Genomic DNA, 27,915 nt, shown 5'->3' on the forward strand with positions numbered 1-27,915 from the left:
AACATCAAATGTTCTCTTTATCCACGATGAATCTGGAGGATGTGTGGGTGCACCTCGTGTGAATCAGCAAGAAAACGAGACACAGGTTTTGCTCTTCAAATATATAATCTTAGTTGTCATACAGATATATACATCGTATAATAAATAATATTTATAAAAACATAACATTTACGATTATAAAATAAAAAGGGAATTATTCACTTTAAAACATTTGTACAAAACTTTGGATATAGCGGGAAAATGAGTGGGTTTTTTGAAGAGGGAGGGGGGGGGGGTGAGTAAAAGATGATGCAAATGCTAAGCTATGTCACAAAGAGAGGACAGCCTCTACACTACAGGGTAACTCGTGTTTTTGTTGGTGGATATAATTGATAGGAAGCAGGTGGGACTGTCAGAACATGTTGTGTGGAAACCTCTTGCAGTTTGTTCCACGGCTGTGAGGAGCCGGTGAGCCGTCCGTCCCTTTTCTGCTCATCGTGGAACATTGTTTTACACATAAAACTCCCCCCAAAAAAATCCTCAGCTTGAAGATCTCATCATCAGACTTTGAGAAAACGACGTGAACTCTTCATTTTTATCCCCTTTCAGCATCATTGCAGCTTATTCGCCCACTTTCCCAGCACAGCAGAGACGTGTTCTTTAGGGGGGATTTACTGACAAGAATACAAGTTCATAAATCAGGATTCTTAAATACTTCAGCTGAGGAAAAACATGAAGGAATGATGGTGGGATGTGTCAGCCAATCAGAACCTACTCTACGCTGTGGTCTCCACATGTCATCACACGTCCCTTTTTTTTTCCTTTTCCCTATTTTTTTTTTTTTCCACACAGAATTAAAAGATTTATTTTTAGACACAAGTCTTTGAGATGAACCTGATGAAGGTGTGGATCGGGATCAACATTAAACATGCTAAAGCTTGGCTCAAGAATGCTCCATGAATGAAACAGCTGGAACTGTTGCATCACATTTTCTTTTTCCTTTTTTTTTTGTACAGGTTGATCGGATATAAAAAAGGTAGCAAACCCGCCATTCATAAGAAGTCTGAAGAGTTTTCAATGCTGAGATTCTCACCACCTGGAGTCGACTGAATAGTGCATACATGTACATGTGTCGGGTTGTTAGCTCGTGGAATGAGCGTGCCCCCTCCTGCATACCTCCAGTCCCAGCCCTGCGGTAATAATTCAGAAATGCAGGGCTATAAAAATCACACTGAAGCATATATCTTCCAGGCTTGGAGTCGGTCGGCAGAGAGGAGCAACATTTGATCAGCTCAGTAGTTTACAAAAAGGCAGTTCTTCCTGCTGTTTTCAGTTCAGTTCAGTAGTTTTAAAGAGGGACGTTCACCTGGAGCTGTTGACATGTTCGGTGTCACTTCTGGCTGAGTGACGGAGGAGAGGTCGGTTTAGTTTAAAAACAAAACAAAAAAATAGAGAGTAAACCGCCAGACTGACGTGGAGCAATGAGGTGTTAGTTCGAAGATGCTTTTCCATCTAAAAGCAAAGAGAGTCTGTTTTACTGCATTAATCTCACAGGTAAAAAAAAAAAAACAGTGTTACTATACATGCCACAAAACATCGTGTTGGCATGTTGGGGGGAAATAAATAAAGACACCGGGGAGGGGAGGAAGCCAGGGTGGGCTGACTATCAGTCCAGACAGATTTTAGTGCAGGGTTTTGTTCAAAATAAGGTGTAGAAGAATCCATTTTTGATGTGCCATTACCCATCAGGGCCTGAGTGGGTTATGGAGTGGGGTGCAAGTGTGGGGAAGCGGGGGGAAGTGGTGCAGGAGGTTGGGGGTTTGAAGGTCCAGCAGTCAGTTTTGTGCCTCTTATTTGCACGTGTGCACATCGTAGACGCGCGTGCACTCTTGGCAGCTGACGTAGCAGCACCAGTGGAAGATGCAGTGGCACTTCTCTTTGCGTTTCTCAGTCCGGGTGTTGTGGCCGCGGCCGCAGCACAGAAGGTCGCAGCCCTCGATGCCGTGTGACGACACGTTGCAGACGCGGTCGCGCGTCCCGAACGAGCCCGTCTCCGGGTTGGGTTCGCAGAAGTTGGGCGAGCCCTCGTAGTAGACCAGGTCACGCTCTGTGGGGTGCTTGAAGAAGGCGTATTTGACTCGCAGGGTCTCCACCCAGCCTCGCGACTCACGGTGCTTCTCCACCACCATCTCCGAGGCGCTGTCGTACTTGTCCTTCAGGTAGTCGCCCAGCATGCGGAAGTCGGGCTGCGCCCACCAACACGTTTTCACCTCACAGCTTCCGGAGAGGCCGTGACATTTGCAGCGCAGGTGCATGTGGTCGAGGATGGTCTGAGAAACACAGAAGACACTTATCAGGAACGCTTAAACAAGAACTAGAAAAGCTTTTAAAGAAATGTTGAAAGGTGTCTACCCTTTGAAATATTTACTTATTGACAGACAACTTATTTTATGAAAATGTAACTTGCTTACTTTATGCAAGAAAATGTAACTTGCATAAAGTAAGCTACAGGGATTAGCTACATTGGTTAGCTAGAGGGGTTAGCTACAGTGGTTAGCTAGAGGGGTTAGCTACAGTGGTTGAGGCCGGCGCACACCTTTACGATTCGTGTACGATTTTGTCGGCCCGATGACTTCGCATGGGAATCGTAAAGGTGTGCGGTAGCAGCTGACAAACGATTTTGTCGTTTCATCGGATCAAATCAAACATGTTTGATATTTCCGTACGGATTTTCCTTGTGCCGAATACAATCGTATGTGTGTGCGGTCTCTGTTCCGATGTCATCGCGCAGGATTATTTAAACAGCCAATGGGAATAGCGCACTTAGTCACGTTGGACGACTACGACACAAACATGGCTGCCTCCAGTTTGAAAGTCACGTGATTTGGTGGCTTCCTATTTCGGTCATGTGATAATATTCGGTAAAAAAATCGTAGCTTCGCAAGTGTGTGCGGGCGAGCGTGTCAAATACGGTCCGAATTGTTATGCCGATCACCCGACAAACGATGCAACGATGACATCATAAAGGTGTGCGCTGGCCTTTAGCTAGAGGGTTAGCTACAGGTGTTAGCTACAGGGGTTTGCTACAAGGGTTAGCTGTAGTGGTTAGCTAGGCAAGGTAAGGCAAGGCAGGCAAGGCAAGGCATCTTTATTTATATAGCGCATTTCATACCACAGGCAACTCAGTGTGCTTTACATAAAGTCAAGGCATTTAAAAGAACAGCATAAAGCAGCAATTTAAAGAGAAAAAAAATAGAATAGAGGGGTTAGCTACAGGTGTTAGCTACAGTGGTTAGCTAGAGGTTTTAGCTACAAGGGTTAGCTACAGTGGTTAGCTAGAGGGGTCAGCTAGAGGGGTTAGCTACAGTGGTTAGCTACAGTTGTTAGCTAGAGGGGTTAGCTACAGTGGTTAGCTACAGGGGTTAGCTACAGGGGTAGGGGGTGTAAAAAAAAAAGGGGGGTAAAATGACTAACAGTTTTTAAACCACATGTGGTAGAATCTTGCTCTGGACAAACAGATTTAGGAGATTTCAGGAGTGAATGGCTTCCTTTGTTGTAGAATTTGGGTAACTTTGGGTAGCAGTAAGCTTAGTCGCTAATTAAATTCCCTTTTGAGAGTAAAGACTGTTCCCAATGGGTGGGGGGGGGGGGGGGATTTGTGGCACTTGCTTGGATTCGAAATTGAGTTCTGTGGAAATCCAGCGCCCCGTGCCATGAGGTGAAAATGTTCACACAAACCACTTCTTAACTGATGTGCAACAAACTCCGAACAGTAAATCCTTTAATATGCTTCTTTTTGGCAGAATTTGATTGTGGCCAAACCACCTTTCAAGGCCTACAGGCAGATAAGGTTTGACTCACAAAAGGCAGATTTGGGGTGGGTTCAGCTTACAAAACTCATTCCCAGTTAGGCTGGGAAAATTTCTAAAATGCAATAAACACTTCCAAAGAAATGGTTTTGTGAACAAAGCTCAAATTTGAAACCATCAGCACAATGCAAAGTTGTGGAGAATCATGTTCACCGTTGTGTTCCATCAGCTTCCTTTTATTTACACATTTCATTGGGTTTGGAACAGAGGATAATTGTTGCTGTTTTTCAGAGGAATCTGGGTTCATTCTTGCAGAATTCAAGATTTCAGCTGCTCTTAACATCCTTGGTTGTCGTCTGATTCCCCTCTTCATGATGCCCCATGCTTTTTCAATAGGATGTGGACTGCAGGCCGGCCAGTCAAGTCTTCCCAGTTGTTCATGGTGCCTTAACAGATATGAGGTCATCCACGCCATGGACACTCATGTACCATCACAGATGCTGGATTTTTTTGATCAGTTTTTCCAAAAACAACTGAAACATGAGCCCCTTTCACACTGACAAATAACCCGCGTTTAATCCGCGAATTTAGCGTGTCCGCTGTTGCGTTCACACTGCCGACCCGGGCTGCCGCGTCAACTCGACTCGCCATTCGACCCGCGTCGGACCCTAGTCTTTTTGCCGAGCCGAGTTTGGTGTGAACGCAATCGACGCGGGTCGGACGTGGGCGTGACGTGAGGAGTTTAAAAGACAGAATGGACAGCTGATTCAGAACAACAGCGACAGGTGAGGACAAGTTATACTCTGTTTTAGCCTACATCAAGTTCGAGACATTTTTTAATATGGCCAACTGGGGAGACAAGGAGGTCCGCGAGCTCCTCAGCCTCTGAGCAGAGGACGTTATTTACCGCCACATTTCGGGGACTATGCTCTTGTATTCTCCGCATATGTTCTTCGGCGGCATCCCACATTGTAACCATCCACACCCCGTAAAATAACATCTCCATGAACTGCATATACAATTGCAAAAACGAGTCCTCAAGGTGTATTTAACCCTACCTCCGACGCATGGCTTGTGCCTACGTCATTGTACACGCCCAGCATTTTATGTGTTTCGTGTGACGCTCTGCCACTAGGCAACTCCCCCTGAACTCGGCTTCAGGCGACACGGGTCACCTAACACGCCAAGCGTTCACATTGCTCGACGCGGGTCGAAGGTGCAATTTGGACCCGCTAAGGTAGCGGGTCTCAGTGTGAAAGGGGCTATGGACTCATCTGACCACAGAACCAGTGTCCGCTGTCTTTACGTCCATCGGAAAGGAGCTTGTGTCCAAAGAAGTGTTGATAGATGGCTTCTTTCTTGTGTAGCAGTTTCAGGTAACATTTCTGGATGCAGCGGTGGACTGAGTAGTTTTCCAAGGTACTCCCAAACCCATGTTGGTTTATTTACGATATCTCCTCATACAATGCCACCCGAGGGCTTTAAGGTCCAGACCATCCATCTGTGGTTTCCGTCCTTGGCCTTTACGCACTGAGATTACCCCAAACTCCCTGAATCTCAGTGGGATGTTATGCTTTGTAGATGCTGAAAGTAACTTGTAACCTTTCTTTGTAATATATGTACATTTTTTGGAACTTATTGATGATTCTCTGACAGATTTTGGCACAAAATTGTGAGCTATGACCCATCCTTGCTTGGAAAGACTAAACTTTTGGGGGATGCTCCTATTAAACACAATGCTGACTTGCTTATCTGTCACCAATTAAATTGCTGATTGGAGACTCTTGAATCTCCAGAACATCATCTATCAAAGTAGAATATTTACACTGAGTTTTGTCAGTGAACAGACTAAAGATAATTTCTTTCGACTTGTGTCTAAAAAGGTTATTCTCTCATAACTGACTCTGTGCTCTCGAAGCTGTCACTACCACAAAGATCTGGCGTGTTTTAATGCTCAGAAACGTTCAGGCCACTCAGTGAAACAGACTAACAAAACCGCTAAAGACTCTCGGAACGGGCCAAGAAAAACACCCCACCGCTGGCTGTGAGCTACTCCAGTGTTGTGCAGCTGGGAAGCACAGATGCTTCGCTAATTCTCTCTGAAGTTCACGACTTGACTGAGCTCCCTCGGGCCATATCCAACCTTTTGGGTTTTTGATTTTGTTGTGCTTTAATTCGGCAGCTATATTTAGCAGCCAAATTCCCCCCAGCTGTGGCGGAAGGCAGGTGGCTGCACACTTTCGGGTGAGGAAAGAGAGAGAAGGGGGTGGACCGGTGACATCACAATGGGAGCTTGTCATGCCACCATAAAGCAACGGGCCCTCTGGGCTAAATTGTGGAGCGTGAGAGGGCCAGGTGGAGACTCCTGACAGTACCGCGGTTCACTTAGCTCCTGTGGTCCCTCTGACTGCTCCTGTGTGCTCACATCAAAGGGTCGTCTTGTTGCCGTGTGGTCCCTCTTTTTGCCCCTCAGCGAGCAGCCGAGGGCCTATTTTCTCCCAGCAGTGACAGCAGCCGGTGATGTTTTAAGTCTGAGCTGATTCCCCTCTTTTCCCCCTCAGCTTACTTGTGTTATTTGACTGTTGGGGAATTTTTCATTGGGATGCAAAGCATGAAAGGCGAGGTGTGGGGTGGAGTGTTGTTTGGATGAGTAATTAGCCAGTCATTCAAAGTGGAGAGCTCGGAAATGTGTGGACACGTCAAACACCAAATCCCTGCCCATCACGCGAACATTTGGTAATCCCAAAAACATAACGGATGAATCCATTTCATTTGGAAAACAATCAGCTCATTGTCTGTTTTTTACTTTTTTTAATTTCTCATCGTTTGCTGTGTGGCGAGGTGTCTGATTAATGACGACCCTGTTTCCACGAAAAGATGGAACGCAAAGATGGGATGCGTTGATGCATCAAATTGTAAATCATTTCAACCTCGTGTTTTTTTTAAACGTGCGTCCTCAATTTAAACTTGCTCTCAATAATACATTTAAAAAAGCCTGGACTGGAGCAATAAGACGTGGCCCCTCTTCTTAAACCCCAAATTGTATCATTTGTACCACTATATTGACATATAGAAAAAGAGGAGTTTTGTTTCCTGTTTTGTTGCCTTTTATGGGGAAACCTTTAATGACCGTCATTTCTCTGATTTTTCAGCAGTCGGAGAACGTGAACTCAAGGAAGTCGAGTTTCCAGTTGAATAGGAATTCTGTTTCAAGCAAGAATGGGAAAACAATTCACTTTCAAAGCAGCAGCAGGTCTTATCAGTTGTTAAACACTTACAGATGTTGTTGCTAAAAGAGGAGCTGATGCTGCTTTTTAAATGACATTTAGCTTGAAATAAGAACATTTCTCAGCTCCGTTTTATGTTGTTTTAAATGATAAATGATTTGCAATGACAGAGGCTTTTTTTTGGAAACACAGTTGTGTCACAATGCTGTGAATGACGTTGGTGTCAAACACAAAATGTGCTCAATAATACAGCCTGCCTCCTTCTTTCACATAAAGAAAGAGGCACTTTAATGAGTTCACAATCAGGCCAGAAGTATTGAAAGTAAAAGAGAGTTAACGTGTTGATGTGGAATGTTAATGTAGGATTGTATTGCTCAGAGACCTTTATACATGCTGGTGATAATAATAGAGAATGTTTGTACCGTGCGTCCTGCCTCGTTGTTGTGCCGGTTCATGGCTGAGCGAGCGTCCGGGCGGTTCTCTCTGGCGTCTGCGAACTCCCTGGACACAAGCACCCCGAACTCTGCATCCTCACTGCAGCCGCCCCACTTCCAGCCCTCGCCGGGGGGCCCCTTATGGTGGGAGTCGCAGCCACACATGGTGGACGTGCCCTCGGCGCAGGAGCGTGTCACCGCGAAGGCGACGCCTGCTGAAGCGATGGCGTGGACGAACGCCGACTCTCTGGTCGCTGAAAGAGACGGACGGAAAAAAGGAGAGAGTGTGTCAGTCACGTGTTAGAAATGGACAAAAGCCATCTTTACGGCTGCCAGCATCCCGACAGATGCACTGAGAGGGAAACCTCCAGGCGATAACCTTTTCACGCAGCTTTTCATCTTTGTGTGCAGGTATTTGCCAACAGAAAAACTGGAACATTCCTCCTCTCTCTCTCTCGTTCATTTTCCAATATTTATCACATGATCTTCATCAGCGATGAGGAAGAGTCCCTGCAGTGACATCAGCCTTTTGCGGTGGTGTCAGGTGGGCCTAACACTCAGTGGGATCTCAGTGACCTCCTGTCATCCCCGAGGTGTGCTGCTTTGCATCTGGATAGTGTTTCAGGAATGTTGTCACCCCCCCACCCCCCCCCCCCCCGCTCTCTGGCCCTCTGGTGAAACCTAGCAGTGTGTCAGCCTGTTCCTTTCTTACACTGAAGGATGGAGTTACGCCTTCTTTGAAGGCAACAGCTTATTATGTAACCAGACACCATTGTTTCACAATCACAGCACACTTACCGAGGCTCACCCATTACACTCCACTAGTTCTACTGCAGACATTCAAACACACACACACACTCAGGTATGTGTCCTAAAGCAGACATCTCAGGGCTTCAAGTGGCCTGAATTTTTCATGAACACAACAGCAAGATCGGACTTTTAAAATTTGTGTGAACACGACCGGATAATTAAAGCTAAATTTTGCAGACCACAGTGGCAACTAAAGGCAGAAATTCCTCAGCGATTCCACTGCCAGAGAAGCTTTCAAGACCCAATCAGAGCACTTTACAAACCACAGACAAAGTTCTCTAATGTTCGGCTGGAAGTTGGCCATGTATTCCTACCCTCAATGTGTATTTGCAAGCAAAGTTACCAAACGGGCAAACAAAAAACTTTGTAAATGTGGGAGAATTGATTCGAATCATTTACAGGGTGAGAGATCAGAAGGATTATCCGATGGCCCTGAGGCACGAAACACAACAACAAAATCAAAAATAACAGTTTTGGGCAGGATAAAAATGAAAAACGAATTAAAAAAAAATGAAAATACGACAGCCTTTTATGGAAGGTTTTTAGATTGCACAAGATGTTGAAGCACAACAAACAGAAAACACAACATTTTACAAAAGAAAAAAGATTTTAAGGAGTGTTTTATGATACATTTGTTTGAATTTTGTTGACTGTGTTTCATGAAATGTTGCGACTTTAGTTTCGTTGCAATGTTTCACACCTCAGGGCCACCGTACATGAAGGCTTTCCATCTTCTTTTTTTTCTCTAAAAACACAACTGAGAATTAGTTACTTTCAAACGTACTTCCTTCACGTGTAGCCTTGTGTGTATTCATCTCTTGTAAAAGAAAACAGTTTAGGTCTGAATCCCAGATGAACCCTTACACGACTGGATGACACCAAGTCCCCAGGTTGGGCATCCCTTTTTGCCAGTCAGGCCCTCCCAAACAGGCCCCTGTGAGCCCAGGGCCCCTGGAACTCTGGCTGTTAGCCAAGGCTAGCGCTGCTCCTGCTACCTGCTGGGCCCATCAATCCGCCTTTGTTTCCCTTGTGTCACACTGTGTTATGCACACAAAGGGCCCAGCGACTCGCGCCCCCACAACCCCGCTCTGCCCGGAGCTGGCATTCCCTAAACTCCCCCTCTTTTCCCTCCAGCCACCCTTCTCCGCCAACACCCTAAGCTGAAATCCCATACACCACCACCCACCGCAGCACCTCAACCCCCCGTTTCCTCGAGGCATCCACCAACGGCACCGCCGCAGCCAACATGCAGCTTACGGTGGCGAAGGCTGGTGGTTGGTAGCTCGAACTTTTCCATTCATCGCTCCCAAAGTGACATACTCTTCTTCCTTCTTTCCCTCTTTCATTTGCTTCCTCATCCCAAAGAGCACACCCTGGCTAGGTTTGGAGAGATCCCCTTTCAGCCTGTTTTCATGACAGAGTCAAAAGGGCGTGTGAATGGGGTGTCCGTGGGAGCTGGACTGTGTGAGGCGCGGACCGGTCTTCATGCACAGTAGGGGTTGAGCCGAGCCCCCCGGCCCTTTTCTATTGCCTGTAATCTCATTTGGCCTCCCCTCTCCCTTTTATTTGACTGAGGAGCTTGGACTGCTCACACTGCCCATTTCGGCCCAGATTCCTTCCCCTCTGACACACAGGCTAATTCATTTCCAATCAGCAGCTTCAGTCACAACACAGAAGCTTCTACCTTTATAATTAGAGGCCGCGAGGCCTTAAGCAGGACACCTGTGTCTGTTGTTTCCCACTGTCACGTTCTCACACTGCTCAGCGGGGGCGATATCCTACACCCAGTACAGCACCTGATGGATGTCTCCTGTATGTCAGCTGGAATTGTCAGCTTTTGTTGATAGATTTACAGCCGTGACCCGCTATCATGTCTGAGACTGTAAACACGGTCAGGAGAACCGGAACACGGGGCTGACTCTGAATACAAACGCAACACAGAAAGCAGAGATGTGTGGAAGTTGAATAATGTGTCGGTACTTGTACCTGCGATCGTTTCTCACTTCAGCCAAGAAAGGTGTCTATTATTGTAATTACCCTAGTTAGTCGTTTGTCAGCAAAAGCCCAGGCAGTGTAAGGCCCGAGGGAGGAAACCGTTAAACGCTGTGTTAGTAACAGCTTGCAACATCCTTAACTATACAAACTACTTTGTTGTGTTCTTGGTCGGACATCATTTAAACATCTTAAAAATGATCTATGCCACAAAAGATAAAAGCGTTGTTTGTTACAATCTACCTTTATCCAGCACAGGTCCAAATATGGCCAGGTTATCCTTGATGGTGGTGCAGTTCCATCGACGACCCCTAAACTGGTGTTGGCATTCCTGGATCCCCAGTTTGACACCCTCAGCAACACTGGGCATAATCTCAATGTAGTTGCGACAGAAACGCAGCTGCTTGGGCACCAGGCCAGGGATAGACCCGCACAGGATGGGTTGGGAGCCCAGAGACGAGTACTGCTGCCCCAGGGCCAGGGACCTGAGTCACAAAGGGAGGGAAAGGACCATCGAGTGAGATCTGCTGTACAAAGTCATTCCTACTTTTGTTAAGAGGCATCACCACAAATGAAAGAATCTGCTTATTTGGTTGCAACAAAGCTTCCTCAGTTTCCTGGCATCAGAACTGCTGGAATCTTGCTTCTTTTGTTTAAATTTTATTCATTTATTTGAATTTTTCTCGCTTAAAAGAGTTAGCTTGTGCTTAGGGTGCAACAACAGCCATAAGACCAAGACAAATGGAAATTCTTGACATGTAATCAAATATCAGGCCCAGTTCAGACCTGGTATTAATTTGCATCCTGAGTGATCTGGTCACAAGTGGACTGCTGTGAATGTCTATTCACACCTGGCATTAAAATGTGACCACTTGTGATCGACTCACACCCTAAAGATGCTTCATCTGTAAAAAGCAAACGTGTTGTTTTAAATTGGCAGGAGAAAGAAGAACAACACGTTTCCTGTGCAAAAGAAGCCAAACAGGATTGAGCCAACCAATCAGAAATGTTTCATGCACTCATCATACACATCTGTGGACTTTTCAGCGCCCTGTGGTGTGATTTTATGACACCAATGGCACACAAACTAATTCATACTTCTGTTTATGAGGTGAGCATCATGGTTGGTTCTTCAGAGTGACCAATGACTATTTGTGCTCACACTATTATAAGACCGTGGCCACAAATGTCCCACACCACCTCTAAACGGAGCCATTGGATTGGAAGGCCTCCTCAATATATTCTGTATTTAACACTGTCCACTTGTGATGTCATCACTCATATAATAACTGGACTGAACAACCTACTTAGTTAAAACACAGACCCTAAAACCTGAGGTATGGAGCCTATAGGTGGTGCTGTAATAATCAAGTTAAAATTTCTGCAATCATCTCCAACATTCTTAAAGTAGAAGGTCAATGGAGGAAACTGTAGGTCAGTTCAGTTGACATAATTGAAAAATCTGAAAAACCCTTGTATCACCACTCATCAGGAATCTCTGTATCATCTGGATTTGTATAAAATCAATTTAATCAAATCAGTCTGTTGTTTAAACTTCACAGACTGGTTGACGTAAGCATGGCTTAATAAAACAAGTAACAGTTCTAGATCTGTCACCTCTGTCACCACATCCAGTGATTTGCAACAGCTGTTCACCTCACTGCAACCTGAAGTCTTTTTGGATGTTTACAACACAACATTACGGGGAAAAAAAGCCAAATTGATTAACATCAGTATGTGCATAAATCTTTATTTTAATGGACACTACATATGAAGAGTTTTCCAATTGGCCCTACAGCTCCCACTTGTAGAAATAAGCTTCCTTTTTAGTGGTCATCTTGCAGCCTAAATGGCCTCTGTTGTCCTAGTTCAAGCACTAAATGACCAACACTTTATGATATTCCAAAAAAAGGGGGCACCTTATCTCTGTAAAATGGAGGGGTAGCCTCAAGGAGGGAAAGGGGATTGGTACTGGGCCTTACTCTAATTAGTACTGCATGCACAGAATTTAGTATTTTCCCAAATGTTTGAACATATTTCAACAACATAACAAAACAAACAAAACCAGTAGATTATTATTATTATTTTTTTACAGAATTTAAGGAAGAGAATAGTTAGGTATCCAGAGCACAAAAAACAGTAAGGAACTAAAATATTATAGTGGAATGTCTGGTCTGAATGATAGTATTCTTATCAATATCCACATCCTGCCAATTTAGAGTTGCGGCACCAATTTACACCATATTTAGCCTTAAGCTGAAAATTGAATTGCGCTGGTTATTTTCACCTCATATGTGGTAGTTCTAAACTGACTATAGGTGTGGATGTATGTGTGAAAGATTATTTCTGTGTTAGCCCTGTGATAAACTGGCACCCAGTCCAGGGTGTGTCCCAACGCTCACTCAACTAAACTGGGATCGGCTCCAGCCCCCTAAACATGATGAAGTGGATTTTACTCATGGACTTGTTTGAAACAATTTCAGATTATACTCACGAGAGAAACCAAGATAACCAGCGAAATGACATCCAAGATGATTAAGTTGTGTTGTCTGTTCTCATCTGTTTCTAACCCGAACCAAGTAATGGTATTGCCTTAACCTAACTGGCAAGTGACAAAAGTGTTTTTACTAAAGTGTTATTGTGTTATTTACGAAGCAAATGTTTGTTTCAATCTCACATCTCACAAGGCCCTTAGCTGAAAGAGCAGCGCTCAGCTTCTCCGTCCACCTCCCATCCTTTGTCTTTAAACGGACTCTGTAGCTTCTTAAACAAAACACTTAAGAATGACGTCTCCTCTGAGGTGGAAAGCCTCAGATGCAAACAAACTAACTCTATGACCATTTCAGTTGGAAGCGTTGTTGGTTAGTACAGTGACTCACATTCAAATGTCTTGTCTGCTAAATTAAGTTCATATTTGGGAGCTTCTGTTTAGTTTTCTTTCTCTTCGGGGGGGGGGGGGGGGGGGGGTGTAATGGTCCCACTTCAAGGCAGGGATACAAGCTATTAGCACAGATGTCACACAATGTCTTCCCATTTGTTAGGATGTCCAGATCTGCTGATAATACACAGGAACCTGTCTGCTTGGTTTAGGATATGCCACCTCATGCAAATTCAGCCCCTTCAGTTGTATTATAAATATGCGGTTTTCCTCTGGAGCTGCTGTTTTATTAATGATCGTGTATGCTGCTTATTTTGCTGCTGATGGAAAAAGATGGCACGTCTGAAGATATGTGCCACATCAGAAGGCTCGTGCAGATGTGCCTAAGCAGAGATTAACCACTGCATGAGACAGCCAAGATCAGCATGATGCCAGAAACCATTATAGTTTCATTCAGGTAATTAATTTTAATTGCTTTCAACTTTTCTTGAAATAAAAGAGACAGAAAAACATGTTTGCCATGCCTGTGTTTTAACATGTTTTCTGTGATGACAAGCTCGAACAGAAAAGGTTCTTCCACAAACTCACACTTTTTATTGTGGGATACTGGACTCAAATTTCTTGTTTATTCATTGCCAAATTGACAGTTTATGTCACCTAAAGATAGAAATTGGTTTATGAAGGCTTTCTGAAATGCACATTTTTTAACAAATGCATGCGGTTTTAATGTTTATTTGTATGAAATGTTGAGACATCCGAGGGAACAGTGTCGCCAGTGCCGACCAGGCAGACCAGGACTTGGCGGAGTCTTGGTAGACTACACGGTGCTGGAGGCAATGAGACGATAACGGGAGAACAACTGACGCTGATCAGATCAGAGCGCCGCTTTGGATGACCTCAGGACCACCGCAGGGCGCAACCCAATCATGGCAGGCGCAGACTCTGACAGATGACTGCAGCGCTTTGCCCCACCCCACGCAAGTCTAACTATTGAAGTCACAGTGGAAAAAAAAATCCTCCCACTTGTGTGCACTTTTGCTCTTAACATATAGTTACCACCAAAATCCTATCTCCACCCTCATAGTTTTTTTTAATTTAAATTGAGTACTGTAACAGCAGGTTTACGGGTATCAAGGTCTGCCAGTGGAAGTTATACTGAAACATGAAGTTGAGTTGTTTTGCTTTCACAGCTGGTCTAATTGAATATGATGATCCCATAATCAGCTGTGCGCTACTTTTGTTGTTGACATGAGGTTTCTGAATGACACTGATACACAACAATCAAATCTTCTGTGTCGGCAGGAAACCAAGTCCAACAATTCCTCAAGTACATTCAACTATTCAAAAGCTTTATGATATGGCAATGCATGAGGAAAAATAAGTCTTCTCAATCTCAAAAATCAAAAGTTAAAATGCTATTTTCTCTATTATATGTGCCATGCAGAGGTTTTAATTTTATAGTGCTCATCAATCTCCATTCAAGTTCTTGTTTTGAGTTAACCCAAGCGAAGGCAGCCACATTAGCTCATCTGCCAGTCCCAAACCCACAGCATCACTGAGTTCAAGTGTTGCTGACTTCACTTTGTCTGGTGGTTGAGTGACTAAGGACCTTAATTACACTGTCTGCTAGCTTGGTTACTGCCCATTAATCTCGCAGTCATGGGATCGACCAGAATGTATGATGTCTTGCACAGAGCCAACAAGGTGTCACATGTACCCCAACAACATCAACCAATCTCTTCTGTTCAAGTGAGATATCAGTTCGGTCAACCACTGTGCCAACCTTGACCACATTTTGAGTTTCATTCAGGACAGATGAACCCAGTACTCTGACAACACTGGCTCAGCCAGTGAATTTAAGATTTCTGATGGAATCAATCAGCCAACCGCATGGCACTTTGTGGTGGACATAGCATGTTTAAACTACAGGCGGCAGATCTGCCAGCCTATTTGTCTTTGTTTGCAAAGGATGTGCCTCACTTGATCCATATGGACAGATTAGATGAAAGGGATATTTTTTTGGCTAGGTGCTAATTAGAGTCTTAACCCTGAGGGTTTATGAGATGCATTGTGCAAACAGACACACGCAGACTCATGCATGTAGACCACATGTGTGCCACGCTGATCCCGCCTGCCTTGCCTCACTTCTCGGAAGCCACAAGCAACGTGTCTCAACTGAGTGAGGGAGAAGCAGACGAAGAGACCTCCAGAGAGGCAGAATGCCGGGGGAATCTGCTGCAGGGGACGAGACGAGTATTGGAGCAGCAGCGAATGGCAGGGCTTGGCAGGTGCATGCCTAAGCACGTTCGTATGGGGCCTCTACTGGCCTGGGGTGGTTTACGGCTTAGTTGGGGGTTTTCTCAGTATCTAAACTGGGATGATGTGAAAGTATGATGGGCCACTGGAAACCACAGAAATGAAGGAAACAAAGGGATTCCACCCCACACCTTGCTGAAGAGGGGACTATCACGCAATCAAGCCACTGTCAACAAAACATTTGAGTCATAGCACTCCCATGCAGGAAAAATATTGAAACATTCCCTGCTGTTTGGTTAGAAAAATTAGGTGTCAGGGATTACTCCGCATCTTTCAGGTCTTATTTTGTATTTTGTATCTGTATTTGTATTTCGTATCTGAGTGTGCACAACTCCAGTCAAAGGGCGAGTCAAGGAATCATGTGCTGCCAGAAATATGTTGTCCTGCCTATTGTATGAGTTCATCATTACAGGGATTAGTGTGTAGCATGTCTATGTGCAGGTGAGCTTTCTTTATGTGATGTCCAGGGGCACAAAATGCATCAGGTGACCCACTGAACCTTTGATCAAAACATGACATCTTGCCTTTACAAAGATGGCCCACAGAAGATCACGACCAGAACCCATTCACAGGTATCTTAAGAGTGCTGATCTCCAACCTACTTGCTTTCAAAAAGTCATTACAACCAAATAAGTTCCTGTTGTGGTTTATCCTTGTCAATATAGCTTATCAAGGCTGGTGCTCGCCTTTTCATGTGATGTGTAAAATATGTTTCTTTAAAGATAGTTAAATATTGTTTTTTTTCACATCACTACATTTTACAGCCACATTCACAACATACTTTATGGCATTCAAAATGCACGAAGAGCAAACAAATCAAATGTATTTAGAACTTAATAACGTATAAACATTTTCACCACCATTTTCTTTTTAGCTGTGCAGAAAGATGTCTTGGAGATATTTGTGAATTCTGCTGAGATATAAAAATCACAATACTGAGGCTTTTGAAACTTATTTAGGTTCCCCATTAGGAGCAAAGCAGTTTGAAAAAACATTTAAAAGGCAATAAAATCCTACAATTGACTCATTTCACTGTTGACTGCCTGGGGCATCGTCTCCTGTCTCTAAAGGACATCATAGCACCTTGGAGCATATCTCTGGCCAAGCCAAACTAGTACCAGCATATTACAAGAAGTAGTAATACTCTAATAGATCAAAATTATATTAATCATTTGATTAAAAGAGGTTTTATGTTACTTTAATGCTGTTTGATCTCATATTTGTGCAAGTTTATGGTTTCACCTTTTTTTGTATATGTAGTAATGTTTTGGTGAATACAGTAGCCTACATGTCTTATAAAACAAAATAAATACAAGTTTTGTTAAGCTGGTTCATATTACCGTCACTTCCGGTCGCCATCTTTGTTTTTGTACGTGAACACGCATTTACCTTTAAATCATGCGCCGGGCCTATAACTTTTGATGGATTATAAGACTTTGTGTAGGTTCTATGATTCTGTGGGAAATTTAGGAAATACCGTCACACTTGTGGTAAGGTCTCTTTTTTGTTTCTCCGTTTAGTTTGGCTTGTCTCTACGTCATATAGCCGTTAGCATCGGAGCTAACTCAACCGTTCACGTTAGCTGCGTGATTCGGGTGTTTTGTTGTGTTCTCAGTTAATTTTACTGTTATGCTAGCTGGGTTTCCATTCACAAGCAAAATAAATATAAAGAAATATTTTAGAAAGCTGCATTAAGAAAGAAAGCAATGAATAAAAAGAATCAGACACACATCTATTGGCTTATTTGAAGCTAATAAATAAGGCTGGGTGATGTTGACAGAGGGTGGTGCTGTTAAGCTACATTTCTCATGGTTGTAATTCAGTAGAAGAAGTTGTTGTCATGACTGGAAACACAATTTGAAAATGAAAAGAAACAGTAACTGCTGTGGAAAATGGAGAGATTACTTTAATCTCTGGAAATAGATGGGATATTATGTACTATAATATTGGCAATCAGTCGCACAAGTTGATCTTTTTCCAGCTCTGACCAGAAACAGCTGACAAGTGATGTCATTTTAATCTTTGCCAGGTCAGACACAATGTGCCAAAGTCTTTTCATGCCTCATAATGTATATCAAGTCTATTTTGAAACAGGCAAAAACCACATCAAGCGAAGCGAGTGTATAAACTTGTTTCACATTCCTTCTCATCTTTCTTATTCACATCTTCTAAATTTGAATGAAAAGTGGCAGTGGAAACCCGAACTATGACTGCCGAATGGATATATTAGAGTTAAAAGCACAATATTTCCATCTAAAAATCAGTGGACTGTGGATATTCAAAGTATATATTGTGTGTATATGTTTTGTTTACAGAAATGTGAGTTCATACCTTTGGTTTTGTGGATGGTAAAGACACAAGATGTTATGTCCTTAGATTATATGTTTTCTCTAAATCAATTAAAAGGTTATCCGCAGTTTTTGTCTATCACAATCAATTCCATCATGTGCTTTTGCTAATATAATGTTGGAAGACTCGTGAATTACATCTGGGTTCATAGTTAAACACAATTTTTATCACGTTGATGGCACCTACAGTTCTGTGTTTGTATTGTTTATGCTGTGCAGTCATTGTAACCGTCAGTGGGCCCTTCTTGCAGGATGCTGAAAACTTCTGATGCTAAATGGGAATCTCTCCACGCTGCTGTTATCTGTTCAACTGGGAAGGTATGACTGTATATTTATTAATCTACTCCTTGTTTAGAGAGGGCAACAGTGAATATTTTATTTTGATCAAGCTCATTTATTGCAGCAGAGAGCAAATTGCTGAGAGAAAACAATGTTTGTATAAGATGTGTAACACAAAACAAAGCTGACATCCACCGACAAACAACATTAATATTTGGACCAGTATTTCGTTTGATTTAAAACAAACGGAGTAGTGGGATTATTCCTAAATTCTGGGAGTTGCTTTAATCAAAGCAGTAGAATACTTGGATTTGCTATCAACCTCATGAATCAAATCTGCCATCTCTCATGTGTCATTTGGAAAGATTAACATTCAAATAATTTAGTTCCTGAATCTGAATTTTACAAATAAATGTGTTGGTAACCACCACCATGTATGTACAATAATAGGTTTCAAAGTAACTCAATAATGATCAGTGTTATATGCTCTGAGATGCAGAGGGGCTGTCTGCCAGATCTCAGATCAGCTCAGATTTAACCAAACTGCTGAGATGTGAAATCACCAATGTACACTAAAGATAAGTGATATTTTACTAAGTCACCAATATTGTTAAGTTGTGCAGCTTAAACTCACATGACATGATGTCTTGCCAATGATGCAGCTGAGATGTAGCCTAGATGTGAGCATGCTCATAGGGAAGGGAATAACTATGTTGCAGCTGTGTATCCATTAATCCCTTCTTTTTCTGAAAAGACTTTGGCAAACTGACAGGGGGAAAATGAGGCAGATGTTAGTGGGGATCCTCAACTCTTTAATTCACTGTTTCTGCACAAATTCAGTCCACCAGCCGTCCACTGACCAGCATATCCTGTAACTACAGTGCTCTCAGTCTGTGCATCGCCTTTTTACCTCTGCAGTATGGGACTGGCTCTTCACAGAATTAATCCATAATGTGTACCTATTTATAACAGTAAGGATGTGCACATACAGTCCCCTAAAAAAACACAATTTAGGGTCACTGACTTGGCCTTTCATCCAGCTAATTTTCCATCTAAAAAATCCATAACAATGTAACTAGGCTGCCTAAATTCTACAAATTCTGGCTACACAGAAGGTGTGTTTTAGTGATGAAGTCAGAATTGTTGACGAGCTAGTTGTCGGATACACACTTAGGTGGCCTGTTTGGTTAGATTAAAGAATGACAATCCTGCACAGAAAAACAATTTAATGATCCAACTGAAATTCAGTAGAGTCCTCAGTCTTTTAAAGTATTTTAAAAGGTTTTCTAACATGTATAAAGTAATTCTATGCAAACCTTGACTTTACGTTGCTCATACTTAACAGGCATACTTCGTGGTTATGGTTTGAAGTTAGCCTGGGCTCTGCTCCACACGCCAGGAGTGGTAGCAATATTTAGAAAGGTGAAGAGGGACTGCAGCCAGTTGTGGAGCAAAAAAAGCAGTCAGATAAATAAAATTTAATTTTCTAATTGTTTCACAGCAGTTACAATCCTAAGCAGACCCCCCCAACCCCCAACACAACTTTGCTCCCACACCGCCACACTATCATTAACTGGTGTCGTAAAGGTTGTAGCCCCCAAAAACAATGCAAACTTCAGAGAATATTACGAAAAACGTATTAAAAAAAATATCAGCAGAGGGCAGAGTTTATGCTTCAAAGTGCACTCACGCTTTGAGAGTTTTACAGGACATGATTGAGGGGGGTTAATCTTGAAATGATGCGTGTTGTTGTCTGCTTAGTGTGTCTTTAAAAGTGCAGTTAAATGGGCATTGAAAGGATTCAGCCTGTACAAACAGATTTACACTTTGGCATCAGATTTGATAAAATGTGGTAGTATTTCATTGTGCTTGCCCGAGGCAATTATTGATGATGGGTGCCAGTTGCAATGCACCGTGTCTGAATAAGTCCTTTTAAAGAGCTATTAATGTCAGCTTATGCTGGGTTTGTGCCCAAAGACCTGAGTCCCAGGTGTGCTCCTCTGTGAGATCCAGGGATCTTGAGAAACTTTGCAGGAACAGATTGCAAAAACATTGTTTGCATTAAACTCTAATCCACCTCCAGTTTACCTCTCGTGTGTTGATGCCACAGCTCGACTTGTCAGATTTGCCTGGAGGATGTCGTGTTGTTTGATGAGGCCCTTGCAGAGCAGAAGGAAGCATTGAAAACACTGCCGTCAGAATCCCTTATAGAAATCCCATAACAGGGATCCATATTGAGATAAAGACACTCGAAAGAGAATAAGTGGGACAAGGAAAGTTGTTGGCATTGCCCAAGGACGAGACTTTTCCTGGTGGAGGCTGGAATGTGTCTGTGTTTTGTTGTCTTCAACAGCTCCTGGCTGATCAGATAACAAAAATATCACAGGACCCCAGAAAAATATCCCAATCTGTTCTTCCTCTCCACCTTCTTTCCCCCCCCGTCTTCACACTCTTGGAAGACTTTTGCAAAGAGCGTGGCGTCGGCATAAGAAACCCCTACAGTCGCAGGTTTGCAGACGTGAGCGGGGTGACTGAACAGGGTGTAAACTTGTGAACCTGCCTGTCAGGAAGCGAATGAGAGCAGCGGTAGCTCTGCTAAGAGGTTTCACTGGAGAGTACAAGGCTCTGACAAATGCACATCAGAGTGGAAGCTCGCTGTCTGCGTCTGTCTGTCAGTGGACACAACAGAGTCTAAGCTGCTGTCTTGAAAGGACTGAGCCAGAGTCCTCTGGGACTGTGTGAATGAACCGCAACTCAAACAATGCATTGTTCTTTGCCCCTGTTCTCAAGAAGCAGCCTGCTGGCAGCGCTTCTTGAATCACTGGCGACAAAGCTTCCGATGTAAATCATAACTCATGAAGGATTGTTTGGAATCTTTTGTTTGTCTGAAGCATTTTGTGGAAATCTCTACCGCCATATTTTGTCTAGAAAAGCAATTAAAAGATTAATTGATGTTGACTGTCTTGCGGTTGATTGATTAAAATACAAACTGAGGGGGTGGGGACGACATTCTTGGCAGTAAACGTGGTTTAGACGGATTGCACGGCAGCGGGACCACAATGTGATGAGGTATAACCCTCCTTCTGATGCGCTGCTGTAACAGGACCCTTTCTTTTTGGCAACATCGAGCATGCATCTGTCTATCTCTGCTAAGTGTGTCTTTCAGTTAGCAGAATTACTCAAAGGTTACGGATTAATTTGCATGAATGTTTTTTTGCCTGAGGCGAGGAATCTCCCAACTTAGAAGTGAAAACTTCTTTATACTGATCCAGATCTGGACTTTGTTTGTTAAGTGCTGATGAAGGCACGCGATCTGGGACTGCTTTTGCTCACTCCAGTATCTCTCAGAACCGCTGAGTTTCCGGAAATGGTTCTAAAGCTTCTAAAAGCTGGATTCACCAGGATGAATTTTGCGGTTTGCTCTGAGCTTGGGACTGCTGTGGAGCTACTGGAGCTGAAGAATGTTGCACAAGTAACCACAGTTAACGAACAATATTACACACCCTTTAAACAACATGGTGAATAAACAGTCAGAGCTCTGCTGGGACCACCTGTGCAAGAGGCCATTCATTCAGTGGCTCTTAATCATTACATTACACTACATTACGGTCATTTTGCAGACGCTTTTATCCAAAACGACTTACAATAAGTGTTGTAGGCAAAAGAACTTCAGGTCACAAGAAATCATAAGTGCATTTCCTTCCAAAACCAAACAGCTAAGAGCATAACTAGTGCTAGAGTAAGTTAGGTACCGAGACAAATGCGTAAATCCTGATGCTTTACGTAAATGTGAGCCCATCTGATTCAGAGAAATTCCCACATGCATCTGTTAGTTAGGCTGACCTGGTCAGCGACCTGAGGGCTTCCCTGAATACAAGCTGTACAGGTGTGAGCAGCACATCTTCGTCACTGACCCGGTGTGTCAGAGAATTGCTTTCTGCTAATAATTAACCCCGTAACAGCCCATGAAGGTGAGATCATGCCTGGTAATAAAGACTTTAAATAATGTTTGTGTGTGTGTGCGCCCTCCACACGTGTCCTCTGATGAGTTGTCTTTGCCCCTGCTGTTGCTGTGTCTCCCTTTGAGGAACTGTCCTGGCCTGTGTTTTAGTGCAGCTAATAGCTGTGCACCAGGGAACTTTGTCATTTCCTACATGAGCACGCTGCATGTCCTTTGATGGTTAGGACTCGCCTTTGCTGCTTTGAAATACCCCCCCCCCCCCCCCCCCCCCCACCCCCCCCCTCTCTCTCTCTCTCCTTTGAACCTCTCACCTAGCTTGGGTTTGACTGGATAATGTCATCCCACAAGTTTGCTCACTGAAACGAGTCTGGTGTGTAGGATGAGCACATAGAGCAGCCTGTCACAGACTGAGGTTTAGTTAAGGCGAGTTTATTCAGATCAAATAGGTTTGACTTAAAGCGATACTCCGGAGTGGATTCAACCTGGGGTCATTTGAACCGTGATATCCAGCCCACCCGCAGTTTTTTCGATATTGGCTGAACATCAGCTGAGTTACTGAGTTATCCCGAATAGCTTAGTACAAGGGTTAATGGATCCTGGCAGTATCTCCAAAATTACCACACTAAAATCACATGCCATGACACCAAACTTCTACAGTAGTACAAATATGGTCTGTACTCACCAAACGATGCATTTGGAAGTTTGAAAATAGTCCAGGAGTTTATTATTATCAACACAAGCCTGATAGCTTCTCTGCTGCTAAAGCTGCGTCGACGTCACTTCTGGGAGCTGGGAGCTTCAAAATAAGATGAGGGTTGATCTACTACTGTGGACAACAAAGTATATGCTATATTCTACATGTTTTTTTATGAATTTTTATGTTGTAGAGTTGTGAATTTATTTTATCAATGGAGAAATTGAGCAGCCTTGCTTTGTTGTCTACAGTAGTAGATCAACCCTCATCTTACTTTGAAGCTCCCAGCTCCCAGAAGTGACGTCGACGCAGCTTTAGCAGCAGAGAAGCTATCAGGCTTGTGTTGATAATAATAAACTCCTGGACTATGTACAAACTTCCAAATGCATCGTTTTGTGAGTACAGACCATATTTGTACTACTGTAGAAGTTTGGTGTCATTGCATGTGATTTTAGTGTGGTAATTTTGGAGATACGGACCAGGATCCATTAACCCTTGTACGAAGCTATTCGGGATAACTCAGTAACTCAGCTGATGTTCAGCCAATATTGAAAACACTTCGGGTGGGCTACTTGGCTGGATATCACGGTTCAAATGACCCCAGGTTGAATCTACTCCGGAGTATCGCTTTAAAGATTCCAGCAGGATTTTTCCAGATTTGATGACATGTTTCACAGCTTTTCAAGAGATGCATCCCTGTGATAGAAGTCACTCCCTGTGGAAACGTTTCCACCTTCAGCCATTCACACTGAAAACCCTAAAGTTTACTATGAATTTCATTCTTTTTGGCCTGGCCTGCTCTTTTCTTAACCCTCTACCCTGAGAATAATACCTGGACATCCTTGATCTTTTCACAGCAGACAGCAGACAGAGGATTTTCTCACTGTGAGTAAGTGACCCCTTTGCCAATGTTAGGGGTTTTTGGGATTGAGGACGGGTGGAGGGGGGTGATGGGGGGGGGGGGGGGGGGGGGGGTGTCACAGTCAGATAATGACATTCCTGAGACCAGGAGATGGACTCTAGAGCCGTGTTTAAGCCACTCAGGTTGAACTGGAAAAGCCTGTGCACAGACTGGGCAGTTTGGTGTATAGCTTAGTGTGAGATCCTCCAAGGGGCATGTCATTGATATTATTAAAGCCCCAGATGCAACGCCTCTGAGAGCAGATGCAGTTTTAGCCCGGATGTTGTTTTGTAGCTTATTCTTTCTCCCAGTTTTAATTAGGTGACATGGAAATCTTACTCTGAGCCTACTTTAATCAAGTGTTTGCATTTTATTCCACCAAATTTAAACAAAATTCCAATTCCGAACAACAGTAAAAGCTCTCAGCCTGAACTTGTAGCTGTGACTGAATAGTTCCTGCTTTGTCCTTTCACCTGAGCAGCAGGCAAACAAAGCTCTGTTCAGGTATCTTAATTGAAATAATGGTTTCTAAGGTCATTCCTCTTCAAATCTAGGCTAAAAACCTACTTATTTAGGATTGCTTTTAATACCCAGTAGTATGATGACACTTTTATCTTATTTGGTTTTGTTGTATTTATTGCTTTCACTGTTCTTTTATTGTTTTTATTTGTTTTTACTTATTCTTCTCTTTATTTATTACCTACTGCAAAGCACTTTGGTACATCGTAATGATTGTCTGTAAAGGGCTGTATAAATAAAATACATTTACATTTACATTCATCAGCAGCGGTCTGACATTTTTTTTCTGAGTACAATTTGCATTCATCTCTAATATGTTGTATTTAAATCTCTTTCAATCATTTCCCTTCTACTTCCTACCTTCCCACCTTCCTCCTTCTTGTTTTTCATTTGTTTCTCTTTCCATGAAAATTCACGAGCAACATTGTACGTTTAAGGTCACGATAATGAGCACAACACATTTTTAAATGTGTGCACAGTCTTCTCGTGAGGACCTAACATCAGCGGGGACAGCAAAACGATTAAGAAAGTAATGTTTATTGGATTTAAGCATCTGAAGCTTGATGAATTGTTTCGTGGGTGAGTCTTTGCTGAAAGTGACTGTCATCATTCACCTAAAACCATCACTGTTCATGCAAGAAACACAAACTGGCTGACAGACTGGCTTAAGCTGTTCTGAAAATGGATGATGAAACGTTAAGCCGCACAAGCTCGTTACAATATCAGGACTGATCCTTACCAATCTCTGCGTTGAATAAGAGAAGCTCGGTGTCTTCTTAATGCTCAGCTTCATGCTTTAAGACGGGTAAATTATTTGTTTCAGACCTCACAGAAAGAATGACAGTGCTGTGTAATTGGACACGAGGTGTGAAATATGAGTCACATTGCAGCTTTCAGCTATTGTGAATCCTCTGAATCCTTCACATTGCTCACGGTGAATAAAACCATTAGTTTCCTAACATCCTCGCATATTGAAAAAAAGCTATTTACAGCCCCGGCTTTCCTCCCCAAATCCACCTGATTAGTTTGCTGTGCTTTTTATCTCTTCTGCTGCACCTCATCTCCCTCCCGTGCATATGTGCATATCACTGGAGTTATTTATGCTCTGTTTTGTTTTCAACACCCCATCTTGTAAAAGCAAGGCTGCCAGGCATGAAGCACTCAGAACTCCTCTTCCCCTCCAACCCCTCCCCGCCTTGGCTGGAGAATTTATGGCCAAGTCATCGCCCCTGAGACAGAAGCTGAGAGGAGCCCGCTCGGGCCCTCGCTGTAACTCGGCACCCTTTTTCTCTGACGGACCACCTCATTTAGTCTCCTTTTTAGACATCCTCGATACTGCGGGATGATGCCGCTGACAGCGCAGTTTGACGCCCCATTCTGCAGCAGCTGCACAGTCACCTGAAGCTACGGCCCCGGCGTTTCATCTTTGCATCCCCCCGCAGTAAACCCCCTTCCCCGGCCTGCGCTTCAAAATTTGTTCCCCAAATCAAAGGTAGTCCGCATTGTTGAGGTTTGAACATTATCCCAGTGTCATGTAAGCTCCTTGAAGAGAACAGCTGCAGGTAATTCACATGGAGAGAAGCCCGAGCTCTTTGTCACTGTTGTCTTAAGGCTGTCGCCGAAGCCAGGAGTGGGTGTAAAGTCCTCTTTGCCATTAACACTTCAGCCCTGTGGCCTGTGTGCTTGGCAGCTGTCTGCTCTGTAAATGAAACCAGAAGATGCTCGCGGTTTGGACAGCACCACGGTGGGACCACATGCTAGTTGGACTACTAAAGTGCAGTAGCTCTGACAAGTATTGTATTGTGTGCCAAAAGAGCTTTGTCATACGTCTACGCAAATATCTCCAAAATAGAAGCTTTATGTTACAAAAGAAGATCAGGAACCATGAGGTCAGCTGCATGTAGCTGAATCCGTAATGAGATAAACCTCTAAATTTCAGTTGGTGGGTGCCAAAAGCGATCTTGGATAATTTAACAAAGAGTAAAACCCTGCGGCACTTTTAACATATTGTCTCCTGACAAATCCGTTGTGGAGGGGGTGAATTGGACAACAAATGAAAAGCAAAATATGCTGAACTGATTAAAACGCAAAAAATGGATGGATTTCAGTACAGCTGCTACCCCGTGATGGACAGCAGATTTGTTCTGTTTTTTTCTTTTTTAAAGTCGTGCAAAAAACTTTGTCATTGCGACAATCCAGATCAACTCCTCGGCATGTTTATGGGGGGGCCGCACAGTAGACAAAACAAAATGTCTTGATTGTTATATTTACAAAGACGGTCTCAAATGTATCTGGTTTGTTTGTCAGTGCATAAGCTGATCAAGGGTCAGAAAAATGTTTGTTTTTCTTCTTCCCATATTTGAATTTTATTTGATAACATCAGTTTTTGTCTTTGAACGATAAATCGGCGAAGGAGTAAAATTCCCGATAAGTCTTTCATCACCTGCTGTTACATTCACCAAAAAAAAAAAAAAAAAAAGGAAGTATTAATAGTTCCCCAAACTAAAAAAAGATCATCCTCTTTGCATCACAACATACTCCCAATTTGATAAATGGACCCGAGAGTAGAGGGGGAAAAGAACGGCGAGCCTTTTCCGTTGCACTAGTATTTGAGGTTAAGATTCTTTTGGACTGGACCGGAGAACATTTTTCCACGCAGTCAACTGAAAGTGCACATTCTGCCCTCTCAGAAAATGATCATTTGACCAAAAAGGCTGTTTTTTTTCTCTATTTGGCTCTAGGGTCTGATGCTGAAACTGTGGATTTTGTACTCACCACCAGATGGGATAGCCTCCAAGCACCCGTGAGCTGGACAACCACACACACATCAAATATCCAATCAGATACAAATCCATGAGGTAAGCCTTGGTGGTGTGTGACAGGGTAAATGATCAATACATAGAACTTCCAGAAGGCAGTGAAGAAGAGTTTCCAGGAAGAGAAGCTTGAGGGCTGCTTGATAGTTGGATGAAGGGAAATTAAAATGATATTAAAGGAAAAAAAAAGATCTTCCTCCTGTTTTCTCTCCCCTTCTTTGAGTCGGGCCAGGAAAGTGTGTCTGTCTCCTAGAAGTTAAGAGAATAAGTGTCTCTTCCACACATGCACACGCTCCTACCCGTCCTCTCCTTCCCTCCCTCTCTCTGAGGTTCTTCCCTAAGGTAGATATCTTTTTCTCTCTCTCTACTTTTTTCTCCCTCAGGATGCCTCATCCACAGGCCCAATATTAAAGTGGGGGGGAGGCCAGGGTGGGTGGAGGGGGGGGTGTTGTGTGGGGTGAGGTTTGGAGATGTCAGCTGGCAAGCCAATCACAGGAGATGGCCTTAGGTTACGAAAAAAAAAATTATTATTCGTTCCCATCTGTCAATCACACGCCACCCCCTGGTAATGTGGAAAAGAAAGGAAAGAGTGAAGAGAGGGAGGGAGGGAGGGAGGTAAATGAGAGGGAGGGACGCATGAAATAAGGTACAGTGGAGTTGTTACTCAACTTGTTTAAACCATGATCTTTTTGGAAGAAAAGAAAAAAATCCCCAAAGTGGCTGGAGGCAGGTGATGAAGGCCAACTCTGCAGAACACGCTGACATACATGTTGACACACTGATTTTTTTTTTTTTTTTAGGGGTTGCGCCCTGACTAATTGATCCGGATACAAGTACACAGCGTCGACTCACGCATAACCTCTGACCCGCTCGCTGTCACATATACAGTGAATTTTCTAAATTGTTGTCAGCCCATCCCGACAGCGGAGGACGTAAAAGGGAGCACAATAAA

At 43.4% G+C, this 27,915-nt stretch overlaps 1 protein-coding gene across 1 annotated transcript; it reads right to left on the reverse strand.

The window, feature by feature from the left end:
* Positions 1 to 1,829: 1,829 nt before the first annotated feature.
* wnt3 (wingless-type MMTV integration site family, member 3) lies at positions 1,830 to 27,002 on the reverse strand. Its single transcript, XM_075456984.1, has 4 exons — positions 26,923 to 27,002; positions 10,495 to 10,736; positions 7,438 to 7,703; positions 1,830 to 2,309 (listed from the first exon to the last, which is right to left on the reverse strand). Exons 1-4 carry the CDS (start codon positions 27,000 to 27,002, stop codon positions 1,830 to 1,832), a joined length of 1,068 nt encoding a protein of 355 aa, XP_075313099.1.
* Between the last annotated feature and the right edge of the window lie 913 nt (positions 27,003 to 27,915).

This window comes from Odontesthes bonariensis, chromosome 23 (assembly GCF_027942865.1).
Source record: "Odontesthes bonariensis isolate fOdoBon6 chromosome 23, fOdoBon6.hap1, whole genome shotgun sequence".
In the NCBI taxonomy this organism is placed as follows: Eukaryota; Metazoa; Chordata; class Actinopteri; order Atheriniformes; family Atherinopsidae; genus Odontesthes; species Odontesthes bonariensis.